At 36.0% G+C, this 19,974-nt stretch overlaps 1 protein-coding gene across 2 annotated transcripts in view; it reads right to left on the reverse strand.

Moving 5' to 3' along the window:
• The window catches only part of LOC150085524 (arfaptin-2-like), a 99,110-nt gene that overhangs the window by 15,525 nt on the left and 63,611 nt on the right, over nt 1-19,974 (reverse strand). For both annotated transcript variants that reach the window (XM_090373314.1, XM_090373313.1), the window contains exons 4-5: nt 13,230-13,573; nt 4,998-5,166 (exon numbers count right to left, since the gene is read on the reverse strand). In XM_090373314.1, coding sequence (XP_090229440.1) covers nt 4,998-5,166; nt 13,230-13,573 — 513 coding nt within the window. The remainder of the gene's footprint in view (nt 1-4,997; nt 5,167-13,229; nt 13,574-19,974) is intronic.

Here is a 19,974-nt window from a genome sequence, read left to right on the forward strand (position 1 = left end):
GTCCGCCAAGTAGAAAATATGATTCTTATTTCTCTTCAGTTCATCACTCAAAAACAAATTAACATCTGTAAGAAACTCTAGGGTTGAGTCGAACAACTCAACAAATCTTTGTAGACTTGCACCTCTAGACAACCATCTTGCTTCAGTATGCAAGAGTAATTGGTTTGATACTTCATAATTTTTTTTCACAAAGTTTGGCAAACAATCGTGATTTAAGAGCATGAGCTCTAATTTGATTAACAGATTTAATACGCACTCTTAGAGTATCGTGCAGTTCGTCACTGAGAATTCTTACCACCAAATGGTTTCGGTACAAAACACAGTGAATAGTACGTACACTTTGAACTTTTTCTTTCAGAAAGGCAGCGAAACGTCGATAACAGCCCACCATTGCAGGTGCATCATCTGTGGCTACTGCTGTTATATTAGTAAATGGAACATCATACTTATTTAAATATTCCTCCAATCGCTGAAAAATTGTCAACCCCATTCCAAGATATTTTGCAAATAAAAATTCGTCAATAATTTAATGTTTGGTTTTACTATAATATCTTACATAAACCATAAGAATAGAACTACTATCGAATGTAGATTCATCAAGTTGGATGGAGAACTTACTATTTTTGAGTTCTGATACTACAGTTTTTTCTACATCTTCAGCCATTTCCCCAATACGCCTTTTCACGGTATTCGCACTCAATGGTAAGCATTTTAAAACAGGGTCAGAATCTTTTTTCATTATGGTTTCAATTACTTCTTTGATTGCGGGTATAACAATGTCCCCTGCAAGTGTATATGGTTTTCCTTTTTTGCTATATTAAAAGAAATATTGTAGGACACTGTTAATCCTTGTTTATTGTCAGCTTCGGCAGGTGCTTTCATAAATGATTTTATAGATGGTCGATGTGTGTGTATTTCTCTTTCAGTTATTTAAAAAAGTCAAGATCTTTATCTTTCTTATCAGGATGGAGTCTTTGAAGATGATCTTTCATTTTTGCTGGTTTCATTGCATCGTTACTAAAAGTTTTTTCACAAAGAAGACACATAGGCCTTGTTTCATTTGTTAATGAAGCAATAAACCCAAGTTTCAAATATTCTAATGAATATTTTCTGCATTTCTTTTTAGAATCTGAAGCATTGTGGTTACTGGGGTTGTAACAAAATAATTAAAATTGAAGTCAGTAATCAAAAGTAATAAGTCTTTGTAGAGCAGATATCATCATTTAAGGACACAAAGGGTGATACTGTTGTGAACGTTGTTACTAATGACATTAAGAGTATGAGATCTGCAGATTTACTTAACAAGTAAATCTGCAGATCAGACTCTAATGAGTATAATAAGATATTGTACAGGGAAATAGAGTGGGCCAGTAAATTAGAGTCTTATAATGGGGGATTTTAATTTCCCAGATATTGACTGGAATTTGTGGGTTGGTCACTCGCACACTAGCAAGGCTTTTGTGGATTTATTGGATGATTGTTTTCTACATCAGCATGTTCATGAGGCAACAAGAGGGAGCAATACTCTTGATCTGATTATCAGTAGTGATTCTTCATGTATTAAGAATCTGCAGATAAATGAACCACTAGGTGGCAGTGATCACAGTGTGTTGAAGTGGGATTTACTCAAGGAGGTAACTACCATCAGAGGTAAAGGGAAGGGTTTTTGTTTTCGTAAAGGCGACTATGATGGTCTGAGACAGTATTTAAATTCTATACAGTGGGACCAACTGATGATGTTACCAACGGCAAACTCAAAATGGGAAGCATTCAAGGAACTAATTTTGGAGGCTACCAGGCTTTACATACCAACTAAGAAATATTGTTCAAGGTTTAGGCCTAAATGGTTGTCAGATGAACTAATGAGACATGTGGCAGAGAAGAAAAATGCATGGGATACATACAAATTAATGGGTGACATGGAAGCCTATGATAGATATAAGTTGGTCTGTAACCAAGTCACAAAGGAGATTAGGCAGGCAAAGGCAGACTACAAAAAATCCTTGGCAAAGGATGCAAAGAAAAACAGAAAAGAGTTCTTTACATATTTAAACTCAAGAAGGAAAGGGATGAATCAGATTGGTCCACTGGATATTGATGGTTCAACAGTTGAGGATCCTGCTCAGGTGGCTAACAATCTAAACGAGTATTTTGCATCTACATTCACGCATGAGTAGTTATTCAGGAAGGAGAATGATGTAGGTAAAGTAAACATTGGCAGTGAGCTGGATGATTTTGTAATAACTGAGAGGAAAGTGGAGGAGAGATTGTTGAGGATAAACATAAAAAAGGCACCTGGGGTGGATGGGATCTATCCAGTTATATTAAAGGAGGCAGCAAAGGAAGTAAGCAAACCCCTAGCCATAATTATGAGAGCTTCTTTGGACTCAGGGGAGGTACCCATAGACTGGAGATGTGCAAATGTAACCCCAATTCACAAAGGAGGATCAAAGGCTGACACAAGTAATTATAGACCTGTTAGTTTAACTTCTGTTCCAGGTAAATTAATGGAGGCACTGGTTAAAGAAGCACTGCAGGATCATCTAGACAAGAATTCAGTTATAGCTCAGACGCAGCATGGTTTTGTTAAGGGCAGGTCTTGCCTGACCAATTTGATTGGATACTATGATGTAGTCACAAAAGAACTGGATGCAGGGAATAACTTTGATATTATATATTTGGATCTTAGAAAGGCTTTTGATACTGTTGCACATGGAAGACTGCTGCACAAATTGGAGCAGTGTGGCATTGGAGGAAAATTGCTGCTATGGATAAGGGGATGGTTGAGTGGCAGAAGACAGAGAGTGGTAATCAATGGACACTGCTCAACGTGGACTAATGTTATTAGTGGAGTTCCTCAGGGTTCAGTGTTGGGTCCGTTGTTGTTTTCGGTGTTTATGAATGATATTGATGATGGGATATCAAGTTTAATGTCCAAGTTTGCAGATGATACAAAGGTTGGCAGGGTTGTTAAGGACACTACTGACGTTATGCTGCTGCAACAGGATCTGGAAAGGTTGAACAGATGGGCTGAGAGGTGGCAAATGAAGTTTAACATTGACAAATGTAAAGTACTACATATGGGAAACAGTAACCCCAGAGCAACGTATCAACTCTGCGGTACTACACTGACAGTGGTGGAGAATGAAAAGGACCTGGGGGTAATTGTGCAGGCAGATATGAAGTTCTCAGAGCAGTGCAGACGAGCTGCAAGAGTAGCTCATGGTGTCTTGTCAATGATATACAGGAATTTTTCTAGCAGGGATAAGGAGGTGATTATTCCATTGTATAAGGCAATGGTTAGGCCACATCTTGAGTACTGTATACAGGTCTGGAGGCCTCATTTCAAGAAGGATGTAGAGCTGCTGGAACGGGTACAGAGAATGGCAACAAGATTAGTGAATGGAACAAAGGGTTGCTCTTAGAAGAAAGGCTTAAGTTTTGCAAATTACAGAGTCTGGAGACTAGGCACCGGCGAGGTGATCTGATAGAGGTGTATAAGGCTTTGAATGGTTTGAGCATGCTCAATGCCAATGGGATTCTTCATCTTGCTCAGAATAATCACCTCAGAGGGCATAAATTCAAATTGAGGAAGGACGGATGTCGGATAGATGTGCGGAAATTTGCCTTTGGCCAGCGGGTGGTTGGTTGGTGGAACCGACTTCCATCACTTGTTGTTGAAGTTGATAGGCTAAACAAATTTAAAGCTCAACTGGACAGGTATTTCGAACGAACGGAGGGGTGAAATGGGAGTGGTGTGTGTTTTTTTTTTTTTTTTTTTTTTGGCTGATGCTGAATAAGCTTGCTTTCTTGCATCATATGCCTCTACTAATGCTAAGTACAGGTCAATGTTGAAAGAAATAGAGTCAGTCAGGGTTAAATTTGAAAATGTCTGCAATTCTGCCCAGACATGATTGGAAGGAGTACATGAGTCTTGTCAATAAATTTGGATATCAAGAGATTGTGCAAGGCTCATGGGGTGGAATTTTTCTCAGCGTGGTCTGTGCTTGTTAACAGGAGAGAATGCTTTTACAGGGAATTGGGATACACTTAAATAGAAGGGGTGCAAGAGTGTTTACCCAGGCAGTGTGTTTACCCAGGCAGTGTGTGCAAGAGTGTTTATTCAGGCAGTGTTAGATGGGTTGGAAAACTGCTAGCTTGGGGAGGTGATTCATAGACTAAAAGATTAACAGTAGCTGCAGGCAGAGGTGAAAGTGATTCTCGTACTGCTTCTATTAGAACGAGCAGTGGCTTGGAGGGTGGGGTGCTGGAGATTGCTGGGAGTCATCATGGAAAAAATAAATACATGGGCTGTGTTAGGGTAACTACGAGTAAGAACAGGTGCATGTATATTTGCATGTACACCAATGCTAAGAGTACAGTAAATAAATTTGATGAATTTGAAGTACTGGTCAAGACATGAAAGGCGGTTATTGTTGGGATATCAGAGACATGGCGTCACACTGTTATAAGCAGCGCAGAATTGGAAATTGGGGAGTACAATGTGTACAGAAAGGATAGGAAGGGAGGAGGGGTTATGCTGTTAGTTAAGAAACACATAAAATCTAAGGAAGTGCATCCAGTTGACATAGATGAATAGTGCAATGAAACATAGATGAACAGGGAATAAGCAGGAATGTATTAATGGCAGAATATAACATTATATCGTCAACATGTTTATGTTTTTCATGTGCAGTTAATAAACTTGCATTCTTTATCTCTCTATTTCTCATATAACCTCATATTTTCTGCATTAAATATATTAAAAATAAAACTTTCTACACAACAGAAAATTCAAAATAACGGCACTTTGAATCCCCGAAGGTGCTGTTATTCTGAAAGCCTACCTTATCTTTGGAATTGCCAAACTTCAGTGTAAGAATATGGACTACATATAATAAAGAATGGTTTTGATAATGAATAACAGATTTGAAATATTTTTCCAAAAAAAGTATTTTGAAACAGTTTTTAAGCCTTATAAATGATATGTAGCCTACCTTATTTTCTTCCAAAAGTTTTGTCTTTATATGAATATCAGAACACAGATCCTCATACTTTTTCTTATATAAATCAAACTGTTTCTGGGCAGCTTCCAGTTTAGTAGGATCACCTTTATTTGAATTTCTGATGTCTTCCAAATCGTTTCTATATGCATCATATTCTAATCTAAAACATTTGCAAAAAAAAAGTAGAGTAAACAAATACAAGTCCTGACATTTGTTATTTTTTTTATATCTATATTTTTGAGCATTATGTTATACATTCTTGTGTTATTCACTCTTAAAGATAAAACACAATGAAAATATAACAATATATAGGGAACATTTTATGAATGGAATGGAATCAGAGCTACAGATGAAAGCAGTGCTTGGATGATTAATCATGAAAGTTTATCTATGAAAACTGCAGTGCTAAGGGTTTACACCTTGCTTTTCAAATTTAGTCCCATAGCACTGTTATAGTAATTTTTAAGAAATCCAAACTTTTTAATATACAGTTGAACTTGGTTATAACAAGCATCAAGGAACCGACAAAATTTCCTCGTTATAACAATTACTCACTATATCAGTGACAAATTAAATCTACCTCCTATTTTTTTTAATTCTCAATAATTTGATAAAAAGATAGATTCAAAAAACAAAAGAAATATAAACTACAATACATGTAATATTAAACACAATTTATTTGTCTGTAATTTTAAAACCATACACTTAATACTAAACACAATTTATTTCTCCTAATTAAAAACAATACTAATTAATAATAAAATTATTTAAACACAATTTCAATTATTTTTTTTATTTATGAACCTTAAAATTGATGTTTATTTTAAAGATTTCACTTTGATATTTCTCAGGTTTCTCCTTCAAACATTCAATACGTTAAAAGTCTCATTATTTCCTTCAAAAAAATTGACTAATGCGTCCATCGCACCTTGAGCTCGGGAGATTGTCAGCACTGATTTTGGCTCACTTTCACTTGTCATCATTGCAATCAGTCTTTATCATCTTTGTTGAGCACAGCATCTATAGTCACTCTCTGTAGGAAGGCCACTAGTTAACAAGTTGTCATTGACTCATACAAATTCATTGATGTTATCTGTATTAAAACCGAATGGTAAGTTGTTTTCTTCGTTTCCATCGTCTTATCTACAATTGAAATTTCATTTAAATTTAATTTCGATTTCTTGAAGCAATTCGACATGGTTGTCGAAGTAACATTGTTCCACACATTATTCAATAAATTTATAGCATCCAATATCGATATAGACTTGTTAAGTTTCTGTTCTCTTTGACTGACCAGATGTAGAACTAGAAATCTTTTATAAAATCTTTTCAAACTCTTGATTACACCTATGTCCATTGGCTATAAAAATTGATGTTGCACTGGGAAGCAGAAACACTAGCTTAATGTTGGACAAATTTTGAATCTGGGGATGTGCAGGACAGTTGGACAGTTATCAATTGACAACAAAATATTTTTTTTCTTCTTTTTGAATAGCTCCTTATTCCAATCATTTACTTATTGCCGAAAAATATCTGAAGTCATCCAAGCTTTCTTGTTCACAGTGTAATCCACAGGAAGTTTCCTTAAGCTTTTGAAACACTGAGGTTTTGATGATTTTCCGATAACAAACAGGTTTTTTTTTAGCAGTTCCTGTCATATTTGTACATGCAAGCACTGTCAAGCGAGTCTTTGATTTTTTTCCACCAACACATTTTCCCCCTTTGAATTTAAATGTATTGTCAGGTGTCAAATTATAAAAAAAGTTCTGCATCGGCATTGTAGATGTCTTCATCATTGAAATCTTTTCTGATTTATACCCAAACATGGTCAACCATTCATTTGCCATTATTGTACCTGCAGATCGAGATTCTCTATTAATTTTTTTATAAACAATGTTATGTTGGTTTTTAAATCGATCCAGCCAACCATTGTTACATACAGAATCGTCACATCCAAATTGTTCAGCAATTTTTTCTGCTTGAGCCTTCAAGATCGGACCATCCATTGAAAATCCAGCACTTCTTTGTGTAGTGAACCATTGAAGCAATGCTTCATCGACATCTGTAACCTCGCACTTTCTAAAAAAATTTTTTTTCGTTGTTCTCTTCCAGTGCTGATATTTAAACATGTTTATTCTTCCACAATGTCGATACTGTTGAAGAGGACAAAGAAAACTTTTTACACACTACATTTTTTGCACCACATTCTAACTCAAATAATTTAGACTTTTTCGCGAATCGAGAGACACTTTCTATTGTTAGTAGACACGTTTCTGAAGGAAGGGTTCATTTCTAACTGATTTTACTTTAAAACGATTGTAACATGATCTGCATACAAAGTTCTTAGAAGTCCCGTTTCCAAAATTCTTAGAAAGCCAGAAATAAATTTATGGTTCAGTGAATACAAAACAAAATGTGTTTATGTATTATGGCAGTCTCCAGGATTTTCCCCATTAGCCACTGTAGCATTTGTATGAGGTATGTGGCAATGCTGGCAGTAGCAAGTGTGGGTGTGGAGTGGTGTGTTTCTTCTGTTGAGTGTTGTTTGCTGGCATCTTTGCAGGCATGGGGCATAGAACAAATTTGTTCACAGTCAGCATAGACTTGTTATGAGGAAGTCTTGTCTAACCAATCTGATTGGATAATTTTGACATCATATATTTGATTTCAAAAAAGCTTTGGATATTACTGCACAATAAGACTGCTATGCTAATTGGAGTAGTGTGACATTAAGGGCAAGTTACTGCTGTAAATAAAGCAACAGTTGAATGGGAGAAGATAGAGTGCTTTTAAATGAGCACTGCTCTTCTTGGACTAATGTTATTAGTAAAGCCCCCCCCCCAAGGATCAGTGATGGGCCATTGTTGTTTTCTATATATATTAATGATAAAGGATTATATTGGGCTTGGTATCTAAGTTTGCAGATAATAAGAAGGTTGGCAGGGTGACACCCTGCCAGGGTATGCTACAGCAACAATATGTAGAAAAATTATGCACGTGGGCTGAGAACTGACAACTTTTCGCAGCTGGGATAAGATATTATTCCCATTGTAGAAGGAAATGGTTAGGCCACATCTACAGGTCTGGAAGCTTCATTTATTTTCGGAAAGATGTATCTGATGGAAAGGGCGCAGAGAGGAGCAATGAGAGTAGCAAAGGTGACAAATGGTGCTCTTACCAGGAAAGCTTCAGTTCTGCAAGATGCAGCATCTGAAAACATTTGATTGAGGTGTTTAAGGATTTGAATAGGTTGAATAAGCTCAATGCTGATGACATCATTCCTAATGTTCAGACTATATGTACAAGGTGGGCAAAAATTAAATTGAGGATGGATGGTTGCAAGACAGATGTGTGGAAATCTGGCTTCAGCCAGTAGGCAGTTGATTGCTGAAACTAACTTCCATATGGTGTTATAGAAAGTGGTAGTTTAAATTAATTCAAGGAAGAACTAAACAAACTATTAGAAAGGATGGACATGTGATTTTTTTTTTTTTTTTTTTTTTGGCTAATGCTCTATAAGCTTGCTTTCTCGCATCATTTTCCACTACTAATAGTAAATAGCAAGCAGAACTCCATGGTTCTAGGTTAAAACAGTGGAATTACTTGAAGCAAGAACTAAAATTACAATTCAATGAAAACATAATAAAGCATTTCAAAATATTTCCTTATGGAAGTTAGTATGTTTTAATGTTTAATATTTCTGTAAAGATATCAGTGGTCTTCTGAATGAACAGAACATTAAATACAGCAATACCTTGCATAGCACTGATAATTGGTACCGAAACTGCTCCATGTTATGTGAAACCGTGCTGATTGAGGTGTAATTATAATGGGTTTTAATTGAATGCATACCAGACAAACAGTCTATATACAAATCTAAGTCTATACATCTATAAAGAATTTACACTTGATAGCCAATTAAAAGGATCTGAAATAAAAAAATATTGCAAAAATTTTATTAATGAAAAGGTAACATCATGAGAGATGAGCAAAAAAGCTTTATTGTTTATTTAGGTATTTCAGTAAAGAAGTCTGGTGAAGTCATCTCTTCTTTTTCTTGGTGTACAAGTCTTCGTAGCATCGAATCCCATCTTGAAAAATTAGCCTTATCTTGATGCTATGTTCAACATTCGGATCTCCTTTCATAATTGCCTCGCAGTTTGCTCATCAATTTCAAGGAGAGTTGCATCATCTAAGTCATTTGCATGTGAGTCAATGCAGTCACATAAACTGGCAGTGTCCAAAGTTTCAAATCCAAAGTCTTTTCAGATCTTTACAGTGTCTTCAGCAATTGTCTGAGCTTGCATTTCAAAACCAATGAAATCATTTTCCAAATGGGGCAAAACATGCTGCCAAACAGAACACATGTTGTTGGCAGCGATTTCTAGTCAAGATGCAGATATATATTCGATTGTATTTAAAGGGGTAAAAAAAAAATAAATTGCGAAATGAAATGTTCAAAAAGCTATCACGTTTGTCTCGTCAGGATAGAATTAAGAATACTGAACACTGTTCACATTGCTGCTCACTGGCTGAGGGAAGCTACTGGCACATGTGCATGTGAGACAATAGAGTTGGCACTGTAGCATATACGTACACATACCTAGGCTATTGAATGAGTTTTAATATGTACAGTAAATTTTCGACTTAAACTTAATTGAAAATCGTGTTATAGTGAAACCCGTGAAGCTGTGCTAAGTGAGGTATTGCTGTACAATCCTAATGAATGACGAATATTAGTGCTCAAAATTAAGTTTAAAAGCAATTTTGCTGCTCAATGGAAATGATTCCCATCAGTTCCTCTACTTCATGGAGTTAGTTTGAAAGAAATATATGAAAGTGCATCCAAGGTCCTGAGTGTAATAAAGCAGCATAACTCTGCTTTGAATGTCTGTGGTAATCTTAAGGTAATTAGATTACTCACTGGTCTACAAGGAATTCTGTTAAGGCGACACATAAAGACATAAAGGAATGGATTCTGCTACCTACCTACTGAAAGTTCTTCCCAATTTAAGAGATGCAAAACTGGAAGAAGGAATTTTCACTTGGTCTCAAATAAAGAACCTCCTCAAAGATGATATATTAGAAACAGTTGTTTCAAGAAATCCATGCACAACTCTTTTAAAGCAGCTGTGCATGGATTTCTTGGAAGAAGGAAAGAATATAATTACGAATCTCTGCTGTCAACTTTACTGCAACATTATAAAGACAAACTGCTGAATGTCTTTGAAAATTAATTTTATTCCTATCTTAGTTTTCCCCTTAAAATTTGGGAGATTTAAGTGAAGAGCAAGAGGAACACTTTCATTAGGACATATCCATGATGGTAAAATGGTGCTATGGTCACAGGGATCTTGTTATGATGGGAGATTACGCTGGTTCCTTAAGCAAAATGGACAATAAGAAAAAAACTGTCAGAGTAAACATTTATAAGGGAATAGAATATATGTAGTAGTACATTATGTTTGATTAAAATATTTTAAAATGAATAAGACTCATTTTTAAGATAGCTTATGCATTACTGTATATTTGAAACTGGTTGTTCATTAAGTTACTACAAATTTCAGTATATCTTTCAATGGAGACATGGTAGAAACATGAATTTTGGAATAAGCAGATCAATTTCCTTTAGAGACTTCAACTTTTGCTCCTGAGGACCAGTGTAATGTTTTTGGTGGACAGTAATTTTTTTAATTGGAAAAGTACAGCCAAAAAACAATCTTTATAACTGTGTTCACACAAAAAGTTTGATATTACAATGAAGTCAGGGATGTCTTTTGTAAATATTAGCAAGCAATAATTGCAAAATTACTTCATAAGATATTATAGCATCATTATATACTTACCTGTGTCAGTAAAACCTTGAAACCTAACTACAGTGAACTTCCAGGCATGCTATCTCTCAGTGTTCCTTAAAGATGGCAGTGTCTGAAAGTTGACTGGAACTATATTTCAGCATAAAGCTGTGTGACATGTTGTTACAGACAAAATTAAATTATATTTAGCATAAAACCAATAGACAGTCTTAGAGATAGCAAGAAATTAAACAAAAAACATTGTTGTAACTGTTAAAATTATGGAGATGTTTCAATGTAAGATATTTGATAGCTTGCATACCAAGGACATGACTATGAAGTCATTTTTATTAAAATGTGTTGGAAAGTAAAACCATTGAGAAATAAATGGTTTTAGGTATGTTTAATGGGAGATTTATTGTGAAAAAGATTGGGATTAGAAATTTTCTTATTGGGATAATCTATATTTTAAAACCTATCAGTAAGTAAAGATAATTCATTACTGATGCCCTCTTTGATAGTGAAAAAAGCATATAAAGCATTTTGTTTGCCTTTTAAAAGTTGTCAATGTGTGAAAAATCCAGACAGTTATTAAAAACATGCTCCACATCCAATTATTGAGTTCATTACTCCTTTATATGTTAAATTGTTCAATTGTTAAATATTCCACTTCCTTTTGTAAGTTGATTACCATAACAGACTAAATACAAATTGGCAATTGTATCTGCCTCTTGACCCACATCCCATCCTATATATCAACATCTATCTGCAAAGGATTAACATGACTGAAGACAGGCTACTAAAGAAAACAAACTGCTGTGAAAGACTGTAGTACACATTGGAGCAGTGTGACATCAAGGAAAAGTTGCTGCTAGGGATAAAGGGATGGTTGAGTAGGAGGAGACAGACAGTGGCTGCTCTTTTGGACTAATGTTATTAGTGTAGTCCTCCATTGTTTAGTGCTGAGCACATGGTTGTTTTCTATATTTACTGATATTGATGAAGGTATATCAGCCTTAATGTCTAAGTTTTCAGATGATACAAAGGTAGGCAGAGTGGTTAATGACAATAATCAAGGTACACTATTCAACCAAATCTAGAAAAATTAGGTAGCAGATGGGTGAGAAATAACAACTGAAGTTTAACATTGACAAATGCAAGGCACTGCATATGAGTAGCAGTTATCCCAGATTAATGTACTAACTGTGTGGTACTACACCCAGGTTAGTGGAAAATTAAAAACCCTGGAGGTAATTGTACAGTCAGATATGACATTCTCTGAGCAGTGCAGACAGGCTGCCAGGAGAGCTCATGGTGTTTTGTCAATGATATACAGGAACTTTGCTAGCAGGTATAAGGTGTTTATCATATTGTACGGGGGGGGGATGGTCATGCTGCATCTCAAGTACTGTGTACAGCTCTGGATTGGTGAGCGGAATAAAGGAATGGCCTTACCAAGAATGGCTTCAGTTCTGCAAATGCAGTGTCTGCAGACTAGGCAAAAAACAAAAACAAAAAAACACACCACCCTTTTTTCACAGGTGATGGTTTTTATGATGATACTTTATAAGTTTGCTTTCTTACATCATTTGCCACTACTAATACTAATAACTGAAATTCTTTAAGGGCTTAAGCCTCAGGCTGTGGGAGAATTAGACAACATACAAGTTAGTGCAAACACATCATATTAGTATGCAGCAAACTTTGAATTAGCAAAACCGACATCGTTTCAGTTAAATCTCATATTGTAAACACCTTCGCAATGCGTTGCCATGATATTGCACTACTTCGAATAAGTAACGCTTCACCAAAGGAGAAGACTATTGTTACTTATTGTAAGCAGATACCACCACCCAGACGGTACCGTTTTGGGGGCTATTTGGCCCTTTTTCGGTGGGTGGGTAGGTATCCTGGTGATGCAATGATGACAAAACAGTTGTAAGTATAACTCCACAATATGAGAGATGCCTGATGGTGTATAAAGTGAAATTACTTTAAGGGCTTAAGCCTCAGGCTGCCCTTAAAGTATTTCAGTCTAATTTCACTTTATACACCATCAGGCATCTCTAATCTAGTATACTCAACTGTTTTGTCATCATTGCATCACCAGAGTACCTACCCATCCACTGAAAAAGGGCCAAATAGCCTCAAAACGGTGCCATCTGGGTGGTGGTGGGGTATCCGCTGAGAACAAGTAACAATGGTCTTGTCCTTTGGTGAAGCATTACTTATTCGAAGTAGTACAATATCATGGCAACTTGTTGTGAAGATGTTCACAATATGAGATTTAACTAAAACAATACCGTTTTTGCTAATTTAGAGTTTGCTGCATACTAATATGATGCATTTGCACTAACTTGTACGTTGTCTAATACTAATAACATAAAATTAGATGTTTTACATAGATACAGAGAGGTGGGTAACTTACCTGACTGATTCTAGATGATTTATAGTAAGCAATGTATCTTCCATTGTTTTATTACATAAGGTGTTTAATCCATTGAGAAAAAAATTTAAGGCCTCTAACAGCAATTGTCCATTTTTAATTAATCGACTTTGTGAGACAGCATTATATGAAAATTCTTTTTCTAAAGCAGGTGTCCTATGGGATAAATCAGAAAATGCCAGTCCCAAATCGCTTTGGCTTTCAAGCAAAGAACTAAATTGTGTTGTGAAGTTATGCACCAATTTCATGAGATTAAGATATCTTTTGTGAGTGTCACGAACTTGCTCAATTTCTGCTTCCAGGGTAGCATCTACAGTTTTTGAGCTCTGCAAAAGTATTGAAAATAAAAATTTATGTAATGAAAATTAGCATCTAATAATCATGCTATAAAATTAAAAATATAAAAAAATTTTATTCAGAAAAAAAAAAAAAAAGAAGAAGGAAGACTTTCAAGAAGAGCCCCATCAAAGTAAATCATGAAGTTCAAATGTTAAAAATCTTTTTTGATTCTGGATATTTGGGGGGGAGGGGGGGGATGGACAAAATAAAGAATTCAAAATATTGTTATATACACAAAATACTATTACAGGATTCTTAATGAACAAAAGCAGATAACCACTGATTACACATAACAAAAATTTTATAATTTTCAAAATTTGCAAGGAAAGGTTCATATTTGCCTTTAAATGTCTCCTCTAAGCAAAAGCAAGTTGGCTCCTGCTTATGTTCGTTGTTATTTGGTTTTTAGGAGCATTAGCAACTAAGGCCATATTGCTCCGGGGATATGCGGTGGTCATTCCCTGACCTTTCCACATCCTCCATATTTGGTGGTCATGGGTTCAAACCCCGGTCTAATCAAGAAGCATGTGATACGCACTGCTGCTCCTGCCCACCTGGACCTGCTTATGTAAGAGTGTCTAGACGTCACTACTATTTCAGTGAAATCCATAGTATTTCTACTGTAAGAATTTGAATGTGACCATTACTTAGATTTGCTCGATCTGTCTGTGGTCTTTCAAAGGGCTAAGAGCTTTGTTTGGGTTTATCTTTTTTGAAGTACAACACACATTTTCTGGTATCCATTTTTTCCTCAGAAAAATGTCCTAAGACTGAGCCTTTCTTCTGTTGCCTGCTTCACTTCTACATCCACTTGTTTTGCAGTTGAGATGGGGATAGCTTTGACTGCTTTTCTTTGCCCACTCACTTTTGGTAGAGCTGGTGCAGCAGAAAGTATTGATATAAGGTGTGGTAAATGATTGTTTCTTTTTTGAACTCAGTGAATGGTGGGAAAGAGAAGTAAATGACTTATGGTGGTATGGTCATCTCTGTACCCTAACATGTTTGAATTTTTTTCTATTCCTTCCACCATTGGCATGCTAAAGAATACAACTTATATGCAGGGTGCTCTCCCTGGCAATTTGTAAAAAGTGGCTTTGAAGCTGAACATTCCTTGCTCACTTGGTCTTTATCACCACATCAAGCACAGGCAAGGATGCAATGACAGACTGTTTGTGAGTGGCCATACATTTGTCACTTAAAACACCTCAATGTGTTTGGAACGTAAATCCATATTGGACAGTTTAAGCAGCCTACCGCAATGGAATTTAGAGGCTATGTGGTATTGACAGATATCCCCCCCCCCCAAGTTGAGGTGGATTTTAGGAATTTGATCTCCAGAATGTATCCTTTTCATAGATTTTGGGGGATCCTGCCAACGTTTCTAAATGCTTGCTCTCTGGTGGAACGGAGAATGAGGACAAATGGTGTCACTGATGACATCTCATTTCTGGAGCATTTAGCAAAGGTATTGTCAGTATCATATGATCTAAATTTACAAAATAAAAAAAAAAAAAAAAAGTATATGATAGGATAGTAATAAATATTATACAGGATGTCTCAAAAATATTGGTACAAATGTTTGGGGGAGATAGGTAACATCTAAAGGAATGTGAATCACGTAGGAACCCATAACCGGAAACGTCGCGGGAAATAGTAGAGAGGCACAAGAAGCAGAAATAACACAAGACAGTAATTAGTGGCAAACATTTATTTGACATAATATTAACAATGGAGTACGAGATGGATGCATTTTATGATGTTACAACAGATGCTCGAAGGTTCCACCATGAGACGCGATGCATGCATGACACCGATGCAGCTTGGATTGGCGGACACAGTCAAACACACCTGGAGTTTCTTTGACAGTAGCAGTTGTTGTTGTTTGGTTTTTAGAAGCATTAGCAACTAAGGCCATATTGCTCCGGGATATGCGGTGGTCATTCCCTGACCTTTCCGCATCCTCCATATTTGGTGGCGACGGGCTCGAACCCCGGTCTAATCAAGAAGCGTGTGTATGCACTGCTGCTCCTTCCCACCTGGCTACGGAGGCGCCTGACAGTAGCAGCAGCGCAGACGAGTCTCGCTACGAGATCCATTACGTTTTCACAAGCGATTCATACACAACAGATTTGAAGGCCCCCCAAAGAAAAAATCAAGGCTCGATAAATCAGGTGAGCGTGGGGGGCCAGGCAACAGGTCCACAACGGCCAATCCATCGACGCCCAAAACGCCTGTTCACATGGTCACGAACACACCTTCCATAATGGGCAGGTGCCCCATCATGTTGAAACCAAATGTTGCATCTCACATTTGCTGGAACATCGTCAAGTAACCCTGGTAGAACTTGTTCAAGAAAGATCCTATATTTAGTGGAGTTAATGTGGGATGGTAACAGGTATGGGCCGACTAAGCAGTCACCGACCATATCTGCCCACACATTTATTGCAAAGCGATGTTGTGCGGCATGGGGACGCACACTGTGTGGGTTGTCATGAGCCCACACATGAGCATTGTGTTGATTGAATAAGCCTCATCTGTGAACAAAACATAGGCTGGAAAATTCAAGTCTTGAACACTTTCTTGGAGAAACCACTGCGCAAAAGCCACACGTGCAGTATGATCTTGGGGGAGCGGTAACTGAACCCTTTGGAGATGAAAGGGGTGTAAGGAATCGTCGTGCCAGACACACTGTACACTGCAACGAGACACTACTAAAGCAGAGGCAATGGCACGTGTGCTGGTAGTAGGATTATTCTGGATGGCATTCATCACACTTTTTTCCATGGCGGGAGTTCGCGTTGAACGTGGTCTGCCCACACTACTCCTGTTACCTCTAAATGACCCATAATCGCACAAATTTTGATGCACACGCGCAAACAAATGGTGGTCCGGTACATGTCTGTCTGGGAAGCATTCTCCATAAATTCATTGAGCGGCTCGTCCATTGCCCTCTGTTAATCATACACTAGGTGCATGTCTGCCAGCTCACAGTTCGTATATCGATGCATGCTCTTCGTGCGGCGACTACTGCTTGAATGAGTAAACCAGAAATTTCCCCTCTCCTCTTACAAACTGATGAACAGCGCAGCCTACAAATTACAGTGACGTTTCCGGTTATGGGTTCCTATGCGATTCACATTCCTTTAGATGTTACCTACCTCCCCTAAACGTTTGTACCAATATTTTTGAGACACCCTGTATAGTTTTAATTATGCCAAATGGCTAAGTTTTGAGAACACAAAGCTACAGAGTTTTATTGTATTCTATACAGTTATAATTAATTTATAAGAAGATAATTATATTTACTTTTCACTTCAGTTAATCAAAAAAAAATTTCAGTTAATTTTAAGAAAAAATAGAATGCACCTGAAATGTGATGCACTGCATATATTAGCTAACTTATAACAGAAGTCTTTATCAAATATACAGACATTACTTAAGAAAAAGTTCAGTCAATATCACATGTTTAGTGTATGTTTCATTGGTTACTGGAAAGCTTTTAAGATCAGTCATTACTAATTCATTACTAATTAGCCTTTCATTTCACTACTTCATTCACAATATTGGATCACTCCTACTTTAGTTAGCACATGCTACAAAGGACACAATGATAATCTCCTTGCTAGTCTCAGTAAGCAACATGCACATTTGTGATTCCGAAAATCATTTTTCTATTTTAATGCAGCACAAAGTTGTGTGAGTAGATTACATGAGTAGATGATGCAAGCGGATTGTAAGGAGGTAAGTATTAAAACCAGTATTTAGCTCACTTACTGACAGCAGCAAGGCGCTATAAACTGTTACAACTACAGTAGGGTGTAACCTGACAGACCCCAAAATTTTCTTTTTTATTCTAGAAAAATAGTTTGGTTTTTTTTGAATTCTGCATGTTGGCATACCAATGCTAAACCTTTTTTCTAATAGACTGTAATAGTTATTGAGTAATTTACATGTTATTTTCAATGACACAAAAGTTTTTTATTACTTTTGTTGAAAATAAAAGAAAACATTATGTGTGAAACTAATTACTCACTTCCATTTTTAAGTTTATAAAACCATTAAGCATACAAAAATTCAAAATTATGTTTGTGCACATATTAATGTTTTGTGAAGTAAATAACAATTAAGACAAGAAACCATTTTATATAATAAATTAAATTGCAAAACAAAAAATACCTAAATTCTGTAGTGTGGAATAAATGCAGTAGTGGCAAACATCTGTAAGGAGGTAAGTATGAAAACCAGGTTACTGGTTTAGTCATAATTACTGACAATCAAAATGCCAAATGGGCCAAGCTGCCAGTGCTTTCAAATGCTGACAGTTCAAAACACAGACATCTCAAATGTCAACAGTTCAAAATGCCAGCAGCATTAAAATTCTGACATTGTCAGAACACCAAATTTTTCAAATACAGACTACAGGTATCCCTCAACTTATGAAGATGTTGTTTCACCACATTTGGTCATAAGTCAAATTTCATACAAAAATATTAAGGGCATACAATTACAAATAAAGAAAAATAATAAATATAAATAACCTAAATGTTAATGGACTTCATTTCTTTTAAAGTTCCATATACAAATGAATGGACACATAAATTAAAATAACTGTAAAAGGCAATCAGCTTCATCATCCATGTTTTTGCTTTAAAAAGACATTGGCTCATCTTGAAGTTTATCAGCAAAAGAGGCAGATGTGCTAGGTTTTATTTAAGAACATGTCCAATTTTATCTGAACGGCCTGATTTTTATTTTCATTATAAATTTCTCTATAACTTGCAAGAGATTCTTATTAAATGGTTTACTTTTGAGAATCTTGAAAGGAACAATATGAAACCTTGAAAGGCACAATATGGCCACAGCAGTCCTTGTGCCATTAAATATTCAATAACAACAACCAGAAAAAGTGTGTGGGGGGGGGAAGATCCAGAACCTTTTCTGCTAACCGGTATCATGATATAGCATAGCATAGTATATCCAGTTTCCATATTCTCATCTGGATTATAAGTAGTTTATCTTGGCTGTTTATATTATCTATGTCTACGCTAACCATAGTGTAGCTGTCTCACCTTAATATAAGATCTGCCATTTCTTTGGCACCTGATTAACTGGAGGGGGGGGTTGTAAGATGAAACTGTGTTCAGTCTTTCTGTTTGGTCTACTAGATGCTTGAAAGGTGATAAAAGGGGGTACAGATTGGACCATCCATTCTGCAATCTATATGCTACATATTTCTGTCTGAATTGCTGTAGAGTGGTAGAAGAAAACACATGCTTTGGCAAAGTTAACTTGTTTTCTGGCTTACTGATTTACTTCATATTAAGTTTAACATATCCAACTGTAAAATATCCAGTTTTATGAAATATCCATTCCAATTTTAACCTAGATATGAATTTACTATCTGTACTATCTATAAATATTTAAATATTATTATTTAATTTGATGTCCATCAAATTAGTTTTATGTTCTCAAACTGGCCGATAGTAACACTCTGCAGCCTCAGTTCTGTTCCACAATCATGCTGATGAATAGACTCTTACACTAAGTATTATTTTTACTGATGATAGATTTGTTTATTCATCATAATGTCTACGAGCAATTTTCATTTTTACAAGAAGTTATACAATATAATATTGTACATTGGCAAATAATTTAACACACTCACTGCACCATGATAAATATGTAGCATCAGATTTTTAATCTACTTGGAGGGAAAAACATCTACCTTTTAGAACTTTTTATTCCAATTGTAAAGAAGAAAAACCAGTTATTTCTGTCAATCAACCTTTGCCAGAAGCTGACTAGTTCAATCAGCCTCTGGCTAATTGAGAAGAAAGCCCAAAAATGTCTCTGTCTGTCTTCCCCATTCAATCCAGTGGTTTTAAATCCAGGGTCAAAAAAAAGGAAGGAAAAAGACAGCAGCAAAAGTGTTAATGACAAAATAAAAACCTGTGTAGACAACCTGATATAAGAAATTCTTATGAAAAATTTCCATATTTTGATAAATATGTAGCATACATATTTATCCCTTACAATCATTCTAAAAACCAGCGATACTGATTATCACAAATCTATGAATTAATGTTTTAAATTTTTTGAGCTCGCAAAATGTGTTAACGTGAATAAAATACTATCAAAATAATTTGGCATTTTGTATAACTTTTAATGAATACTTGTTTCAGTTTTTTTTTTTTGTTTGTTTGTTTGTTTTGAGTGTATCTAAGTGCTGTCCACACTACAGCACTGTTAGAGAAATCCCCCGTCTTTGCATTTTTGTCAATAGTGCTAAACTATACTTTATCATTTCATCATAGTAATACAGACACCTCTCAACAATGGCCAAACTTATTTTCCCCAGTCCCATAGGGTTTGGTCCTATGTTTACATC

This window comes from Mastigoproctus giganteus, chromosome 5 (genome assembly GCF_048544385.1).
Source record: "Mastigoproctus giganteus isolate SK-2022 chromosome 5, ASM4854438v1, whole genome shotgun sequence".
Lineage (NCBI taxonomy): Eukaryota > Metazoa > Arthropoda > Arachnida > Uropygi > Thelyphonidae > Mastigoproctus > Mastigoproctus giganteus.